This window comes from Typopeltis vanoorti, chromosome 23 (assembly GCF_054136105.1).
Source record: "Typopeltis vanoorti isolate ZY-2024b chromosome 23, IOZ_Tvanoo_1.0, whole genome shotgun sequence".
NCBI lineage: Eukaryota > Metazoa > Arthropoda > Arachnida > Uropygi > Thelyphonidae > Typopeltis > Typopeltis vanoorti.
In genome coordinates this window covers 12,869,693-12,890,281 of record NC_143571.1, presented here as the reverse complement: position 1 = coordinate 12,890,281, position 20,589 = coordinate 12,869,693, and the positions used below count along the sequence as shown (strand labels likewise).

The window sequence follows — 20,589 nt, the reverse complement described above, 5'->3', positions numbered from 1 at the left end:
AATCTCGTCCAGGATACAAAGAGTTGTCACAATGGCTCCTCAACTGAAGATAAGTTAACTAGTCTCATATAGAAGATGCAGGTTTCTTTTTCGTGGGAAACGGGATTTTTCAGCCAGAAGAAATGCACGTAATTAGGAGACATAATACTGTGACCTCACAGCATTATATGCTATTCAAAACTTCTGTTTTTCTAGTAAAGTGGAAAAGACAAAGTACACCAATGATTTTGATGCAGCACTAGATGATATGCCAAGATGCTTTACTGTTTCTGCTCTCCTATTAACATATACCCCCCCCCCCCTCAGTGGCTAGGAAGATTATATTTTAAGCTTAGTCTGGATATTTTCCATACAATGAAAAAATAAGAATTTCATGCAATTTAAAACCTGAATATTAGAACAACAAAATTACATTCAAATATTAGTATTTTTTTTTTTTTCATGCTTTTGAGTTGGACTATTTTACAAAAAATTAGTTGTTTCTAATATACATATTCTCAATTTTTCTCTCTGCTTTGGATATTAATTCAAATCCCACTTTGGCATAGATTTTAATGAAAGTTTTTTTAGATGGTAGATGAATTTTATCAACTGAAGTGGCTTCAGTTGAAAAAATAAATGTCAGTCCTGAGTGCAGTAGAGTACAGAATCTAGGATGTCCTGCTATAAGTTCTAACATTTTCATGAGTAGAGGTTTGTAATATAAAACACCAGTTGTAGAAAGTTTTTCACTTTGTTATAATTTAAATTAAACTTGTCAAGAATTATGTTCTTCTTTAATCCTACATCAGTGTAAGCAAACAAAGTTTGCACATGAAGAATCTTCACAACTAGGCTACTTGTATTATAGAGGCTAATGATTTCAAGTGCATATAATGCTATGCCACACCCAGAAGAGATACCAAAGTTGAAATAATGCAAAGTCATAATGTGTGCTTTGCATTTTAGGTTACTAAGAAAATTTAATGTGAAGTCATTAGCCTATACAGGTAGCCCAGTCATGAAGATACTTCACATGAAATTTTGTTTGCTTACACTTGGATAAAGGATTGGCAAGTCTAATTTTGACCTCATTCAGGCCTAACTCTCATACTCTTACCCACTTTGGCATTAAAGTTCCCTAAGATATAAAGTACATCTCTCCTTGAAAGGCAGTCCAAAACAATCTAAGTTTTCATAGAATTCTTCACTCTGTTCATCAGGCCTATCTGTGTGGGGATGCATAAACTACCACAATTGACACATTGGTAGGATGAGCCTTAAGTCTAATCAAAGTATCCTGTCATTAACAGGTGATAGACTGATCAGTAATCTGAGGTATGCTGATGATACAGTAATGATAAAGAAGAACTAGGACATATTCTTGACAAAGTTAATAAGATCAGTAAGAACATATGACTTTAGCCTAGCAAAACAAAGATTATGGTTCTTAAAGGAAATATAGACAGAGAAACTCCTGAGAAACAAGTGTATTTTAATAGAGAAAGAATTGAGATCAGCAAGTATGAGTATCTGGGAATCATTATTAATGTGAAGAATTGCTATTAAACAATCTCTGATTGTTGCTTTAGCCATTAGGGATGGCTAAAGTAACAGTCAGAGACTGTTTAAAACTGGAAGGATGGATCTATCTCCATGGAAACAAAGCTGAGGATTTTGGATATAGCTGTTTTTCGAACAATGGCTTATGGATGTGAGACTTGGAATCTAAAGAAGTAAAAAAAAAAAGGATAGCTGCTTTTGAAGATGTGGTGTTACAGAAGGCTGTTGAGGATATCATATACTGAAAGGCAGACAAATGGGTGGGTGCTAGAAAGGACCAGTAGAACTTCAAGGATATTGACAGAAGAAAGTTGAAATACTTTTGGCACATTGAAAGGATGGAGGAAGGACTTCTCAAAACAGTAATAGAAGGAAAAGTTCTGGGAAAAAGAGGAAGGGGGTAGACTGTCAAGGAGATGGATGGATGAGGTGTCTGAAGTGACTGATCTTCAGAGAGTCAAAGCCTCGAGAAAAACATTTACAAGACCATGTGGCATCAGTGAGCATCTGAGTAACCATACGGCATTGACTGACGTCAAAGTGGATGGATGGAAGTTTAATTTAAAACACATAATAATAAAACTATTAACTGGCATTGTAATGTCCTGGACTTGTTAGATAGAGCTTTTACTATCACAACAATATGATAATTATGTAGCATTTTTATTCATTTACTTTCCATAAACCTTAGCAGAACATTATTATTATTACTATCAAGCACTCATAAGTCTAACTGAACTAATTATAGGAGTCAAGTTAAATAAATTTTTTTAACCTAAATATATATTTTTATATGAATCACCTATGAAAGTTAGGAACTTATAGTACATTAGTATCATAGGTTGGTAGGCTAAGAGTTAACCTGGCAAAAAGACCAAACAAGGGACTTCAAGGTATCCATTAAGCAAGGTGATGATAGTCTTGCACCAAGCAATACAAATTATATATCACTTACAAGAACTTTCAAACATTCATGCCACCATGGGTTATGAACCCAATTTCCACAGATTGGAAAATGGATAAATAAAATAAACAAAATGATCCATGTTGAAAAAGTTGCTTAAAAATTATACAATAAACTTACTATGCTGTTTGATGAGCATGCGAATTGAAATTCGGCTAAGATAAAATCTATTTAGAAAATACTGGATGTTGGTTTGAATTGTATGCTGATCTAGTCCATGATATTCCTTCATTTCAATGATACCTGCTGCCATTGTAGGAACAACACTAGAATGTCGCATATATATTTTATTTAGTTTTTCACAAAACCTATCAGAAAGAAAAGCACATTAAGTTTTTGTATTTAATTCCACAACAACAACAAAAAAACACTATAGTACTGATGTGCTCTTATTAAATTAAACACACATCAACTGGTATATTCTCAATTCTCATTGTAACAAACTTGTAAGGACCAAAAAAAAAAAAATTGTCATATCAACTGTGTTTTCTTAAGCAAATTCACTTATCGGATGACACCTCATAGCAGTTTATTATAGTTAGCAAGGTCAATATAATGGTGTTTGCTATAATGAGATTTGACTAAACAATACATTCTAGTTTGGCAGTTAGCAGATCATCAAGCTGTATCTTGAACCCATTCAGTTTGTGCACTCACCATACTTTCAGACAAAGCATTCACACTTACCAGTCACTCTCCATGTAGAGAACCTGCTTCTCACTCTCCTGCTCACACCCTTCTTATCTGATACTTTAGATACGTCCAGTATTGTTAATCATCAGTTATTTCTATGAATGTTTGTTACAATAAACAAAACTTGTGAAATATATACTCTGACAAAGATACCAAACCAATTTTTATATAGAATAAGTGGCAAGTTTAGCCAAGATAATAAACAATAGCAAATTTCTTCTGAAAGTTTCAACAAATTTATGGAACTTAGAATAAAGGGTAGTATTATGGACAGTTCCATTTCTATCTCTTACAACATATTTGGAATCATGTTTTAAGATATAATATGAAATATATCTTAAAACTTAAGACAATATTATTATATCTTAATAATATAGTGATAAACCCATTTTAATATTTGCATATGGAAAATATAAGACTTTTGCATTGATTCAACCTTTGCATCTTCCTAGGTTCGACTCACACTGATGAGACCTCAATAAAGGTCAAAGCTCCACTGGAGGTGACCTTTCTCATAATGCATAACAACATGTGCATCCGAAAGGAAGTGTGTTTTGCATTATGAGATACTAAGGTAACTGTTGTGTTCGACTCACACTGATGAGACCTCAATAAAGGTCAAAGCTCCACTGGAGGTGACCTTTCTCATAATGCATAGCAACATGTGCATCCGAAAGGAAGTGTGTTTTGCATTATGAGATACTAAGGTAACTGTTGTGACATCAACAGCCTCTATATAGAAGCAGACTTAAAGATACTTCACACACAAACGTTTGCTTACACTTGGATAAGGATTACAACAAATAATTTCTTCTCATGTATAATATGCTTTATAACCAAGTATAAAAAAAAAAAAAACCCTACTAGTTCCTCAGAGGCTAAGAAAAGTTGTGGAAACAAGAATGAGGAAGACCAACCTGGGAGTAGGCCTAATAGATGTCACAACTGCCATGATGCAGATTTTTCAGTTTTAAACAAACAGTCGAAAATCTAAATATAACAAGGATTTGTATTTAAGTTTTGGGGATCTAGAAAAGACATATGACAAAGTACAAAGAGACTTGTATAAACGTAGTTATATATAACTCATATAACTGCAGTTATACGAGGTAAATGGGACATTTTACAAAACAACACACAGTCTACACTTAAGTTATAAGTCAAACAGAATTGAAGTACAGAGCAAAATTGTGTGATGTAAGGTAAGAGTATATGATATTTCTACTCTTAATTGTCTATATGCATCACATCAAGGAAAGTGTTATTAATCCTGATATCAAAATTTGAGATATTCAACTTGGGTCTTTATTTTATGCAGACAATGTTATTTTTTTATTTGATTACTTGTATAATTGTTGGAAAAAATATGGTGTGAAAATTAGCAATAAAAAAGAAAAAAATAATAAAATAAAAAACTTAAGAAAATATGAACAAAGAACACAGAGGTGCAAAATATTTCAACCATTTTGGTTGAATTTTTATTGATGGTAAGTAAAATAAGGAAACCTCATCCTCAGGTTTAATGGTTCCAATATTTCCTCGATCAGAGAGAGAGAGACATCACCTGCCACATATTATAAAAATTGTAATAATGTTCACAAAAACACACAAACAATAAGTGATGTTAGAGTGAAACCTAAGGCCCCAAGAGAGGCATCCTCTATGGGTGCTGGTAGCTAGCCTTAAATGTTGGGTAGAATGTGTGAAAACTATTCTTTCCTAAATCCTGGGAAGTTTCACCAACCATATTTATTAAGATTTTTTATTTTTATTTTTTTATTTAATCTGCTACTAATTCCAAAGTCTTTCAAGAATGTATTTACTGCAGTGAAATACAGCAATTTTTTCTATTTGATTCAGTGCAAGATGGCCAAGGATGATCAGCTATACCTGACTGACCATAATTGTAGCAGATGATGCAAACGTTCATCCATAATAAGCTGCAAGAACAAGGAACCTACACACCTGGAATAGAGAAAAGGATCCTTAGAAAAACAGATAAGGACAGCCAGCTCATGAGTTTGAAAGCAATGCAGAAATTATATTTTTTTTTAAAGTTCAATGTGTTTTTTCTGAGGCACCCTAGATATAGAGAATAGCAATAGCATTATCATAATCCATGTTGAGAGGAATGAGAACTGACAGGAGAAAAAAAAAAAGACAATTTTGTCTTTTTTTTTTTGTACTTTTCTATGGAAAGTACAGCAAATAAAGGAGAGTTTGGCTATGATGGAAGTCTAAATGGAACAAGAGTTTGGGAAGAGTGTTTTTTTAACATTTAATTAGTCCAAGGCTGAATCTAACCTAGATAAGAAGCCTGCGACCGATATGAATCTAAAAAATTTACAAAACTTATATTGTGATAAACTAAAGTTTCTTTTCTGTAAATAATTTATATTTGTATATAAATTTCAACTGGTGAAAATTTAATTCACACTTAATTATACTGTAACACACTTTGATTAAAAAAAAATATATATAAAAATACACACACACGCTATGTGTGGGCAAGTAGTTAGAAGAATGGAATTTGCTGATGCATTTCTTGAAGTCCTGAGGGCTATATTCATTGGGAAAAACAGCATGAGAAAGACTGTTCTGGAAAGCAGAGGCATAGGAAATTAAGGTTGAAGATGAGAAGTTGATTTGATGAGTCCAGAGTTGAATTGTATGCATGTTGACCAGCAACTGCTCGTGTTTGTACAAAATTATAAGTGGAGGGATTGTAGCTGTCAGTTTATTAGGGCAGTGGCAAAGAAATGCTCATAGAAAAGACATAATGCAGTAACAGTGTCTATTGGAAAGTAACTGGAGGGAGCCAGTAAGGGAAGGAGCAAGGGGGGGGGTTATCAATTAAGCAAATTGTTCATATCCATATTCAAGTATTTCGAGGGAAGTTTTAGATATACCATCCCAAATGTGGGAATAGTATTATAGAGTTGGGTGGATTTGAGCTTCATGAAGTGTCAGGAGTTGAGCAGGAGAGAAATACTGTTTGGAACAGAAAAAGCATAGCAGGCTATTTTAGAGGCTGTAGAGGCCAAAGACTGATGTGCTACCAAAACATAACCCTGGAGATGGGCTGTGTTTTGGTGGCATTGAAATTGCCAGATTATCCTCACTTCATCTGAGAATGGTCAGTGTTAATGCCACTGGTTAGAAAAGATCTTGAAGAGTTAATTGCCTGAGCACTGCAAGGTTTTGAAAACAAAAATGAGGAGTGGAGAGTACTGTCATCAGCAAAGTTATGAATAGGAATTCATGTCAAAGAGAGAGAGAAGATCACTGATGTATAGTAAAAAGAGTGAAAGTGCTGACTGAAAAGTCTGACGAAAGAAAACCATCCACCATGACCAACAATGAATGACCAGAGAGGAAGCTGGCAATCCATTCACAGGAATACCATAAGATAGGAGCTAAGCTTCATAAGGAGGCCATGATACCAGACTATCAAATGCCTTGGGGTGATCACTTCAGTTTCTGACATTTTCCTGGGTAAGGCTGGCTAGAAGATCTGCTGTAAAACATAAATGGTGGAATCCATACTAGTGAGTCTAAGTAGAGGAGGTGACTGTTGACAGCCTACGCTATTTTTGAGAGTACTGAGGCCAGAGCAATAAGGCAATAGTTTATTTGTCGACAGACTAGCCATCAGCTTACTTCCAAGCTGTCATATAGATGCCAGATGAGTATAAGAAAAGAGACAATATAAGATAGGTGCAAGTTCTGGAGCACAAGTTTTCAGTACAACTGGAGGAATACTATCAGGAGTAAGACACATTGGAATCAAAAGCTACTAAGTATTTTTCTTAGGTTCTTCATGAAATTTTAGAGGAGACATACTATGGACAGTTTGTGGAATAATAAGAGATTTGCTTGATTGGGAAGAAAGATAGAGAGGGGGGGGAAAGCTGATCCTAAAAGATCTGCCTTGTCTTTAAGAGATGCGACTGCTGCTATACCATCAGAATGTGAAAGCAGTGGGAGAAGAGAAGTTACATCCCATGGCCTTGACAAGGGATGAGAAGGCCCAACTGCCATTTGGACAGGAGACAAGATTAGTGCATTTGGCCATTACAAAGTTTGCTTGGATTCGTTGATTTTTTGCAGTTGTTACTCATGCTGTAGCATAAGTTTAATGAGTGACTGGAGTTAAGTTCATGACTTAAATGCCAGAATGCTCTGGCACAATTTGTTGGGAAACCACAATTTAAATAAGCATTGAGATTTTGGAGTGAAGTGGGGAATACAAGCATTCATCCCATTAGATCAGAGCAGGTGCTAGGATCTGAAGAGTAGATACAATAATTAGTACATGGAAATGAAGCACAGAAGTCCCAAAGGTTATATCCGTTGGCTCCTTTATAGTATTACTGGGATGCGTAACTGAAAATATCTGTAGAAAGGGAGACTTGCTCAAGGTTATGGTCAGACTTGTCAAGAGGAGAACTAACATAAATGGTGTATTTGGAGGGAGAGCTGGTTAAGAAAAGGTCCAGAGTGTTGAGAGAATGATGAGGATTATCAGGGAATTCTGGTGAGTTGGTGAACAATTTGTTAAGTCATTACTGAGGTTGGAGAAGGGAAGCTAGTTTGAATTGTGGACATTAAAATCCACTCAGCAGTGCCTTGGAAGCATGAAATGTTAGATACAACACTATTAGAGTGGTGGACAAGTAAGAGACTAAATTTGGAGGAAAATTGTTGATAGGAGATTAATAACAACATAAATTTAATCATGTACTGCTGTCATAATAACCTGAACACCCCTTGAGGGTACATATCAAGAAATTTATGATGATGATGAAATCACTAAGGAATTCTCATTAGAATAACTGGATTTATATGATCTGGTTTAAGAGTTAAATATTCAAATAAATGGGTGAAGTCAGAGTTAGAAGAATGGTAAAGGTAACAAATGAAGTCAATATAGTTAAGTAAGGATTTAAGCCAAGGCAGATCACAAAGAAAGGATTCAAAGTCTGATAAGATTTAGCATGGGATGTCAGATCTGACAAATGCACAAGTCCGACCTTTCTTGAGAAAGGAATCATGGAAGACTTAACAAGGAAAGTTGATGGGAGAGATTATTGCAGGGAATGCCAGTTGTGGTTTCGTGATGAATAGCTTTATCAAGTTTGGATGTCTGTAGGTGGTGTACATCAATGATGTTGGAATTAAGACCTCAGATGTTAGTGAAGTTCATCTGAAAGTTTTTTGTTGCATGAGGTTCTTATATTTTGTTAAATTTTGGATATATTTGCTTTTTTTTTTTTGCGATTTTTAGAAATTTCTTTCGAGTTTTTGTAATTTTTTAACCATTTGAACAATGCTATAATAGATTCACCAGACAACTAGAATTTTTCCAATTGTCAAGAGTGCTATAAAAGGAATTAGAGATGATAAATGAAAACAGGAGAAAAAAAGATATCCTTGAAGTATGGAGTAATTACTTCGAAAAATTGCTAAATGGAACAAGCAGTGATAACAGCACAGTGGTAAAAAAACACTGCCCAGGCATGCAGTCAGGAATACATATCCATACTTGGAGGAGGAAAAGCCATCAAAAGCCTAAAATGTGGAAAGGCAGCAGGAGTGGATGACATTCGACCAGAAATGCTCACGTATAAAAGTCTTACAGTGGTGACACTGCATAGTTCAGAAGGCCTGGAGAGAGGGATGAATTCCAGATGATTAGAGTAGAGCTCTCATAGTACCTATATATAAAAAGGGAAATAAAACTGAATGTGAGAATTACAGAGGTATTTCTCTACTGAGTGTTCCTGGTAAGATATATGCAAGGATACTTGAGAAACGGCTGAGAAGGATTGTGGAAGAGAAGCTTGGTGAAGAACAAGCTGGATTCAGGCCAAATAGAGGCTGTCAGGATCAGATTTTCACTTTATGACAAATAGTTGAGAAATCATGGGAAAATAACAAAGACCTGTATTTAAGTTTTATAGATCTGGAAAAGGCATATGACAAGGTGCCAAGAGAGAAGCTATTCGAATCGCTACAGTTAAATGTTGTCAATGGTCCATTATATCAAGCAATACTTAGTCTTTATTTCTGTTGTAAGTCAGCAGTTAGAATTGAAGGAAGTACAGGAAGGTGGTTTAATGTTAAAGCTGGTTCAGATAAGGATGTACGTTATCCCCTCTGTTATTCATTATCTATATGGATCACATTATGAAGGAAAGTGGTATTAAACCTGATATCATGAAAACAAAGTAACTTATGATGAAATATTGACAGTGAAGCATGATACTTTAGAAACCATTAAGATTTGCCTTGCTTGCTAACTCCATGAGCAGTAGAGACACTTCTGAAACAGAGGATATTAATCTAATTCAATGGCCAGCATGCTCCCAAGATCTCAAACCCCATAGAACATGTTTGGGATGCAATAGGAAGATGCAGTGCTGATAGAAATTCTCTTCGAGAAAACAAACAAGGCCTTATCCTTGCTCTGAGGACTGGGTTACCGTGCCTCAAGAACTCCTAAATCACTTGATGCTAAGTATGGTACAATGTTGCGAGAGCTGTATTGCAATTTGGGGTGGACATATTCCATACTGAAATATCTCTCCGTATAGTTAAGGAATTAATGTACAGTGTTTACATAAAACTGTCCTCAGGAAATTTGTAACTTTTGCCAAAAATGCATTGCAATTTAATTTGTATGAAATTTATAACACATTTGTGTAATATAATTTATTAGTATGCTGGGAATAAATTTATGTCCACATTTAACTGTAGTCATGAAAATTTTTTCATGTGCAGGTAAAAATGTAGTTTACCCTTAGCTTTTGGACACCAGTATATGTTACAACAGCACTTCTTGCTATTAGATTTCCTAATGGTAATCTAATAAGTGTTGTAATCTCAGCATCTATTTTGCCCTTGTTTGCACATATTTATATCCTATTATTTTTGAATGGTCAACATGTCATTCCTTTACAACGGTGATATATGATGCATCATGAAATATGTGTACATTATCATAATTTATGCATGATTTTATCTAGTTTCTATTTCACTGTGGCTACATTCTATTATAGATGATCTATAGGTACCATTAATACTATGAAGTGACTTATTTTTTTCAATGAGCAGTCACTTTTTCAGCATAATTAGACAAATGCATTGGCCTTCACATTCTCTAACCCTATATACTCCCACTGGATTTTTGTCAGAGTTATGTTAAAGATTGTTATATCTCACTAATGCAAGCCACATCTTAATAAATCAACAGGAAGAATCAGGATAGCTACTAATTCCATATGCAAATACCACATGATGGAAGAAACTAACAACTGCAGAATGATCACTAGTGCTCATGCTGAGCTGAAAATAAAACTTGGTCTTAATGGTGTTAAACTCCAGGTTTCAGCTTTTTGTGTAATAAACTTCAACATGTGTAAAAATCACTTGTAATGCCACCATGTAAGCCATAGGCGGCCAACAGCAGGCCACATGCGGCCCGTAACGTGAATTTGTGCAGCCAGCGGCAGGATAAAAACTGTATTAAATTACTGTATATGTATTATCAATTTAGCTATTAGTTTTGACCACAGGTTTTCTGATTGATATACTAGTTATAGTCATTATTTCTGATGATGGAAACAATTTATGTTCTCAACACTAAATCAAAATTGCTTTAAAAAGATTACTCAATTTATAAAATCTACTGCTTCTCTGTGCGAGTTATAGTAGTACCCCTTTTTCCAGTCAAGGGTGGAGATAGGCATTGACTTTTGGAAACTAGTATCAAGGGAAAAATATCCTGCATTGAGTGATTTCAGCTTGAGAATTGCATCTATGTTTGGAAGCACATACATATGTGAATGCACTTTCTCAACTATGAGGGCAGTTAAATCATCACAAAGAAGCTTACTAACTGATGACTGCCTTCAGGATTTGTTACGAATATCGTCATCATCGTTGAAAATCAACTTTGATGAACTTGTTGCCGCCCATGAACTTCCACAGTGTTCTCATTAAGTTGTGTTACACGTAAAAAACCCAGAAATATGTAATTAAATTTAATTTCACAACTTATATTTAAATCAATCAAGTATTTTATATTGTTCTCCCAGTAGTAAAATGATTTAACAAATATAGTAATTCAATACATATAACTGCAGCGTTTATTTTAATTTCTGTCTAAAAGTGTGCGGCCTGTGATGCTACCACTCATCATATATTGGCCCTCGTATTGAATGACGTTGGCCATGCCTGATGTAAGCAATATTAATTAAACAGAACTGATTCACACTATAAATGTTAATATCCATCTGGTATTTATTATTTTTTATGATTTGACTCAAGATAAATGTAACTAAGTACCACAGCCAGAAAAGTTCAAGTGTTGTCATTCATTTGTAATAAAAATACAAAAATATGGAATACTGTGTAAAATTTCCAAGAAGAAAAGAACAGACTATATACACTGATGAATATAGTAAATGGCTAAGTTAATTCCAAGGATACAACCATCAACAACCAATTATTTTTAATGTTTTAAGCATTAAATCTATAACATTAATGCTATGTGTGAACCACGCCGAAAGCTAAACCAACTCTTACCTCTGTAATGTACTAACATCATAATCATTGCTATTTTCAAATTCCAATATTTCTTCAAAACTCCTCTGATACCTAAAATATAGAAAAATAAGTTAATACCGATTTCATTAAAACAAACTATACCAATGAACAATATAACAGTAATTTAATTTTTTAATCTTTCCATATTAACCATAATTCTGATCAAGATCAAAAAATTCAGAAATCAGGGATAAAGAAATTTGCAACTAATTAATTAAAGCAATTCTCTGTATTCAAAATTAGGATTTTGTTTTTGGTAGGTGACTGGATGACACAATTGGCTTTAATACAGACAGCTGTTCATTAAAAAAATACAATAAAAATAAGAACAAAATTTATTACAGTATAAATGAACAATGAACTAAATCTAATAAACAAGCTTAGGTGGATATTATTCATAAGACTCTCATTCTTCCCCTTTTTCCTGCCACTATGAATAATCCCATATTTTAATAGTATTAAAACACCAAACAAACTAAATTAAAAAGTGGCTTATATTTCACTGGATTTCAAACCAACATTTCAGAGCAAAACATGTTACTATTTTCATGTGACAATGAGTAAGTGAAACAATCCATATTATAACAGACAAAAGATCCAAGTCCTGATATGGCACCCTCTAATGTTGTAAAAAAGAAATATTACACTTGTGTAGGAGTTGATCTTAGGATAACAGTATCAAAAGTTTAGTAAATTAATATAACTATACTTCCTTTGAAACAATAACAAGCTGTTTTGCTCTGAAGATGGTTTGAAATCCAGTAAAATATAAGCAAGTTAATTAGCATTTTTTTATAATTTAGTTATTTTAATGTTATTATGAACAATAAACTAGTTATAAATCTTGCATTGCTACCTATTCAATTTAGACCTTGATTTATATCTTATGATTTTTTTTTTAAATTTCAAAGAGCAAAGAAAAAGGAAGTTTCTTGCAGTTCAGAATAAAATATCTAGCAGACTGTGTTTTAATTGTTGATAATGTATCTAACTAAATGATGAGAAAGCCATAATATGAAAATCTAACAATGCCATTCACAAGCAGCTGTTTCCCAAAATGATAGGCAACATCCAAACCCAACCTCTCTTATAAAGGCCAGTTGTGCTAGAACTTTCAGAGAATCTTAAGAACATCTAAATGCCAAATTTGTGCAAAACTGAAAGATGTGACCTCCCAAGTTTGATGATGTTTCAGATTTACCAAGCTTATCCTTACAGAATAAAAGGAGCTTAACCAGAGTTGCCAATACACACCTCATTATTATTTTCTTTTCAAGTGTACACAACATCCTTATAATTTAATGTATCTACATATATGGAATAATTGAATTCCATATGCTCACTGTCAACTGACTGCTAGAAAGAAGGAATAAAATTTCACTACATGGCATTTCAACTTAAAATAACATTGAAGTGGATCACTTTGTACAAGTTTATTAAAGCAATGTTAACATATGGTGAAGGATAACAGATAAAAAAAAAAAAAAAAAAAAAAACTCAGTCAAATACAGGCATACCATGGTCACACAACATTAGGTTCCAAGACCACTGTTATATAGCAAACCACTGCCTTTTTTTTTTTTTTTTTTTTTTTTTGCCTGTAGATGCATGTAATAGTTTAATAATGTTTTTCAATATTTTAAAAAATATTGAGTCAAGACAGCAATCAAGTCACTAAACCAGTCATATGAGCAAATGCAGTATCGTATAAATGGGCATTGGTTATAATTGAAAAGCATCATATGAGATCATAATAAAGCAGGTATTACTGTATCTGAATGCAGTAACATCTCTATGCTTTTTAATGCTTGCAATACGTTATGGCCATTTAAAATTCTTGCCTGCTTCAAAATAAATGTCCTGGGAAAGAATTTCTTAAAAGCACACCAAATTTTAACTGGAATCCACATCAAGTAGTGACAACTCTTTAGATGGTCAAAGTCAAGGATGCCCATTTTAATTTCTAATATTCCTAATAAGACATCACATGAAAATCCACATGACATCTTCCTGAAATCCACAACTAGTCACACAAATTTCTATCAGTACGTCTTTTAGTTGAAAAGACCCGAGTTCAAATCCTATCCAGGATGGAAAGAACTTTTCAAATGAAGGCAAATTAGCCAGGCTTACACAGGGATAGCATTTCACTTCTGAAAATTTGAATTTTTCATCACGAAAAATATGTAAACCAGCCAGAAGAACATACAATTAACATCATATCTTAGGTGTTTATGTTGCAACTCATAAAAAGCCCAATGTGCAATCAAAAGTCACCATACAAAGATGTGAGCAAATTTGTCTGAATTTTGACATACAATGAAAGACAGCTGTTTATCATGTTATTCTTACAGATATTTATTTTTCCAATATGTTAATTAATGATATTCAGTTTTCAAGAATACATTCAAAATGTGTCTCAAGGTATTAGCCAAAATGATTATTGCACATTCATGCCAGGCTGTGTTTCATGTTTGGTGAGGGATCACTTGATCCTGTAAGATGTTCTTTCTGCATCAGGCAGAACATTTTTACACAAAAGATATTATTTTATTAGTAAAATACTCTAGATCAAAGATACAGAAAGTGTTTTTATTTGGTAACAAAGTAAGTTATACTTGTCCAGAAATTATATTCTTGTTTAATTATTTATCCAAGTGTAAGCATCTTCATGACTAGGCCACTTGTATATACAGACTGTTGACTTCACACAGTATTTTATATAAAAAGTTGATATACCTCTTGCTACTTGTATATGGGAAACATATTACTTCTGCATTAATTCAACTTTGGTATCTTCCTGGGTCTGGCTCCTAATGATGAGGTCAGTAGTGATCCTTTCCATGATGTATAACTTATACACATTCAAAAAGAATGCGTTTCATTATGGGATACTAAGACAATTTGTGAATAGTCTACACTCTCTATATACACCTCCGAATCAAAAAAGTAGAATAAATCAAAGAAAATGCGTTGAATGGTTTGCAATTCTAATTTGTTGCATAGAAAATAATTATTACCAAACATGAATTAGCATCATCATCTAAACACATAAAAATGTAATAAAAAGAAAACTGTTATTTTATATGAAAACATTCAATTGAATGTTTTCAAATATTTCTATATTTAAAAAATTTTCAAAACAAATTGAGAAAAAATTCTCAATTGGTTTTGAGGAGAGCATAGAAATAGCATATATTTCATTAGCTATGGGACTGACTCATGTGTAAGAAATTGCTTGCATGGATTTCAGTTAATCATTTGCTAAACATGGGTCAAACAAGTTATATATGGTGTCTACACAAAGAAGGCCAAACTCAACAGTATATAGCTAAGAAATTGAACTCTTCTCAAGCAAGCATGAGTAGAGTATTGAGACAGTATTCTAATAACTGGGGTTTCAAAATAATTGCTGCAATAGTGGTTGAAAGGCAAAAACTACATCAGAGATGAGAGAAGACTGAAGAATATCATGAAGACAGAACTGTTTCCAAAGTGTAAGGTATTTTCACAGGAGATGGAAAGAACTAGCTGTGAATGTGTCTAAATCTATGACATTGAGACAACTTCACAAATTGGATTTTAAATCACATTTGCCCAAGACGAAGTTACTTATGACTTCCGAGCTAAAGGCAGCTAGAGTGCGATGGTGTAAGCAAAGACCGTTGTGGAGTCAGGAGGACTAGAAAATTTTTAGCAATGAAAGTATGTTTTGTGTATCCCATGGTCATCAAGAGATACATGTTTGGCATCTTAAGCAAGAAGCATTTGATAAAGAATGCACGAAACATTCAGTGAAATTTACAACCTGTCATGGTATGGGCTTATATGACCACAGAGGGTCCAGGGAGGCTGTGTATTATGAATGAAAGAGTCAATTCCAAAGTGTACCAAAACATTCTTGAGCATGTTACCAGCATTGTAAGATTGGAATGGCAATTTCCTTTTAGCAAGATTCAGCTTCTTGTCACACTTCCAAGACCACTAGATGGCTCGAAGAAAGGCAAATCAATATAATTCCTTGGCTGGCAAACTCAGATTTAAACCCCATTGAATTTGTGGGAATTATGAAGAAACATCTTCAAGAAGTTGCCCCAAGAGACAAAACATTAACTTGTTTTTAAGTCTACAGACCATATGGACATGTTCTGATAAAAAGGACTTTGAACTACTAGTAAATAATATTCCTAAATAGTTAGGCATATTATTTAATGTGCCATAAAAGATAAGGAGGATGCCACAAAGTACTAATTATCATGTTCATTGTGAGTATATTTTTTTTTGTCCACTAACTTAATTAATTTTAGAATAAGATTAAACTGTTTTTTTTTTTTTTTTGGAACAATAAATTTAATGATAAATTATGCCAACAAGTTTCACAACTGGGCTGTTTGGCTTCTTCAGGCCATACAAAAGTATGAAATATAACAAAATTAAAAGACACATAACATCATACGAATGGAGCATGTTTCATTAGTTATTGTTATGTGTGCATGCTCTGTAGATTGCAGCAAAATTAAATTCTGGCAAGTTTAGCAATCTTATTAGGGTTTTCCATATGTCATGCAGGACCATTCCTTGATTTCTGTTTTGCAATAAAGTAGAATTGCAAATCATTCAACACATTTTCTTTGATTATTCTAATTTTTTGATTAAACAAGAATATAATCTCTTGGCAAATATAATTTCTTAACAACAAAAATCTTTTCCATTCTACATAGCTTTGGTTTCTCTACAAATCAGCTACAATGATTTATCATATGTACACCAGATGGCAAACCAGAAGCACAAAACATTTATCGTGTTGCACCCACGAAGTGCAACACAATAAATATGTTAATACCAAACCAAGAAATGTACTACTCTTTTTTTTTTTTTTTTTTTTTTTTTTTTAACAAAGCTGTTACTCTCTTCTAAAGCAACTTGAATCCAAAAGGTGACTATCAAGGGAGATGGGGGGGGGGGAGAAGACTTGAAAAGAATTGCCCTTAAAGGAATAGAAAAGTCTAGTGCAAACAATCCAGCTCAACATCTGTTTGGATAAATCATTCTAGCAAATGTTTTATCACCTAGGCAATATTTTTTGGATGTAAAATAAGATAAGATCAAAGATAATGAAATAGTGATTGGCAGACTGTTGTTATAATGTACATCAACATTTCAGGAAATAAGTGGGAGAGAGAGAGGATAAAAAAAAAGTTCATGTGTGTTTTCAAGACAAATTTGAAGAATATTTTCCAAAAATAAATAAATAAAAACTTATTTTATTTTCATATGCCACTTATGTCTGAGCGGTTAGCCTAGTGGCTGTGCGCTTCGCAACCACATGCCTGGGGAAGGAGTGTCCTAGGTTTGATTCCCGTTGGTGAAGGAGCTGAAGGATCTTCCTCAGCCATAGCCAAGTTAGCCGGTCTTGGACATGGATAGTAGGGTTTTTCTCTCTCCCCCCCCCCAGTTTATCCTGAGGTTTTTCACCCAGCAAAGCAGGCAAACTGGCCTTGAGAACTCAACACTATGGACATAGGATACACTGGGACGTAGGGCTGACCACTGTTGGATTCTAAATGAAGAGAAATGAAAATTGTTAATACTTCTTTCAGAATTCAACATTATCGTCCATGTCAAAGGCAAGACTTCTAAATATTATTTATTGTTTGTCTCTTGCTTATAGTGTGTTATTCATATAATTGCCTTGAATTTTGTTTATTATTATTTAATAATATAATCTTAAGTAATGTAATAGTAATAAAAAGGCTCTGTATAAAAATATTATTCTTTTAATTTACTTTATTATATAATAATATTATAAGAAGCTGTGCATGTATGTTATAGAATTTGTGTTTATTATGATTGAATGTGATTTATATGAACTATGGATTATTTCTTTATTTGAATTTCTGAAAGAGAATGTATATGTAAGTTTAATGTATTCTATGTGAACTATGATATTTTTTTTTATTTATCATTACTGAAAGACAAAGTAATTTTATGTAATTCTTCCGATTGGATTTGATTGGCTGTTGTCAAAGAAACAGTTAATTTTAGATAGCGCGCGCATGGAGCATGAGCTATGGTATTCGAAGGGAGAAGTTGATATAAGCTGAACTAGCTAGAACCAGATTTTGGTTGGAAGAATGAAGGTATTTTATTGGAAAACGAAAGTAAACAGGGAAGAAGCATTCAGGACAGCACGGAGTGAAGTAACAGGGGGCAGTAACGGAATTTGGAAATGACATAAATAAATAAATTAAGGGACCAGGAAATTAATAGGCAATTAGGAATATTTCTACAGAATTCTAAAATTACGTCGAGTTCCAATTGTTTTGAGGAAGAATAGTGCAAAGCTGAAATTAATGCATAGAAGAAAATAAGGAATAAGTAGATTACCTGAAACGAGCGCGTCAAGACTTATGAAGCTCTATATTTAATATTTCAGTTATATAGTGAAGTTCCTTTTGAATAGTGTTACTTCAAAGTGATAGTTAACTTCAGTTTTAAGTGTGCCTATAGTGAATCCAATGTGCAAAGGATGTAACCCGGTAAGAGCAGTCCATTTTTTTATATTTCAGCGTGAAAAAAATAAGAGTTAGCTCCGCCCAATATATCTTAACATTACTGTGGCGTTCTACTAAAATTAGCCGACGTATGGAGCTTTAAAGTGTTGCCCCCCCCCCTTGAAGTGATAACTGCCTCATAACTGAATTAAGTGTTTGTTGACTAAGAGAGAATTAGATAATTCTACTTTAAGAATATTTACTGTAAGATTCTGTAACATTGATAGCTGGATGTCTGATGCCTAATGTTTTATGTTTGTTATGAGTATTTGAACTAAGCTGAATTGCATTTTCTTGTTTTTAAAGTATTACTTAAATGTACATGTTCTATAACCCTGTATTAAATGTTTATTTTATTGGATTCAATTTGTTGTTTGCCTGATTTTTCTTCATTGCACCACTCATAAATTTATTCGAACCTTGTGGAAGCCTTATATGATAATATTAACCTCGGCCTGTATAAAGTGATGCAAAAGTTAGTTGATGATTGATTCCGCTGTATTATATAGACTAATCTGAATATAAGTTGGCGCAGGATAATAAAATTTCTCTATATTTGGATTAGTAATCAACCAACAATTAATTAAGATAATAAAAAAACAGATAATTTAAATAAGAACTACATTCTAACAAGATGGCTGATTCAGAGCCAGGATGTACAATCCAACACCACCTTATCCTGTGAACGGTTTGAGGTCCAATGATTAATAAACCCTCGACACCGCAAGGTAAAAGAGGGATAAGGGAGATGAGATGCCACTTATTCTCCCCATCTAAAAACATGAACTCTTCGTTTCTTACATGAATTATTAAACAAAAATCCTTATATTCTGGGTTTCATTTATATTTTACCCTAGCTTAAGCAAACAAAAGTTTGTGCATGAAATCGCATTAGGACTAAGCTAACTGTACATAGAGCAGTTGACACCAATTATGTTTCATAATGCACGTGTCCTTCATACAACATGTATAACACATACATCATAATGAAATATCACTTTCTAAATTAGTTTCAGTATTTGAGGGAGCTACTTTGATGACAGTAGTTATTTTAATATACAAGCAAAGTAGCAAAACTGTGTATTACCAGATTGCTACTATATTTTAGATTTGAAATACCTGTAGCAAATTTTTTCAGTTGGCTAGTAAGCATATCATACTTTACAAGAAAGTGTAGATTAAATTAAGACTTGTACAATATAAAATCTACTGTGCATCGTTTGTTCAGTATAAAATAATCATATCAATCAAATGAGAAAACAAATGAAATATGCATATAAAGCATGCATGAAACTTACCAACTTTGTACTAAAATTACAGAAGGCATCTGAAGCAGAGTGTCTGGAAGAAGTTGAATTTCCTTCATTATATTTGCTAATCTTACTGGTAACTCTTTTCTCAAAAAGAGAAAAGATTTCTTTTCACATGCATGCTTTCCTATAATTAAAATATCAGATTATCCTTCTAGTCTTATTGTAGAATTTGAATTTTCCTACAACTAAAAACAAAAAATAGCATTAAACAGTCATCCCTCGACTTATGTCCAGGTTCCGTTCCATACAGCAGGATGTAAGTCGATTCATTAAATCAACAGAGTTATAGGGTTAGGGACTTAACCGTAATAAGTATACTGTCATTTTCAGTTTTAAACCTTATTATAAAACTGTACTGTGTTACTGCCACTATAAAACAGGAGAATAATCACCCAAATCGTCCTCCACACTCACATCTTCATTACTTTCCCTGTGTGAACGATCAGGCTGCAGCTCTTCTGGTGTAACCTTTGTTTTTTTTGATGAAAATGTCCAATGTGCTTTGCTTATTCCTCTTCATCATAAATTTGTTCATAGCAAGCAAACACATCATGTGCTTTTGTTTCTATTATTAAGTAGCGTTTAACATTGAGGCCCATCTTCAGCCATTTTGAGAACATTGCTAACTGCAAAGAACATTTCTGCAAGACTCTTCACTGTAAATTATTTAACTACTTCTTCCTGTTTCTCTTTTCCCTCTTCCTTTTCTCGTTTTTCCTCTAATGCAGCAGTTGTTCCTCCAGCTCGACCAATTCTTCATTGGTCAACTCTTCAGGGGAACTTTCTATGAGTTGAATTATGTTGTCATCATTCACTTCAAAATTCAGATTGTTTGCTAGGCCCACTATTACAAACTTCCAAAATTAAGCACAAACCTTTTTAATGTTTTTTTTCCATATGTCACTCATACACT

General features: G+C 33.5%; 1 protein-coding gene across 1 annotated transcript in view; it reads right to left on the bottom strand.

Annotated features, from left to right (window-relative positions):
* Nucleotides 1-20,589, bottom strand: part of LOC150093629 (pyruvate dehydrogenase (acetyl-transferring) kinase isozyme 3, mitochondrial-like) — a 149,807-nt gene that overhangs the window by 91,602 nt on the left and 37,616 nt on the right. The window contains exons 2-4 of the mRNA XM_090412654.1: nucleotides 19,662-19,800; nucleotides 11,789-11,860; nucleotides 2,627-2,814 (exon numbers count right to left, since the gene is read on the bottom strand). Coding sequence (XP_090268780.1) covers nucleotides 2,627-2,814; nucleotides 11,789-11,860; nucleotides 19,662-19,800 — 399 coding nt within the window. The remainder of the gene's footprint in view (nucleotides 1-2,626; nucleotides 2,815-11,788; nucleotides 11,861-19,661; nucleotides 19,801-20,589) is intronic.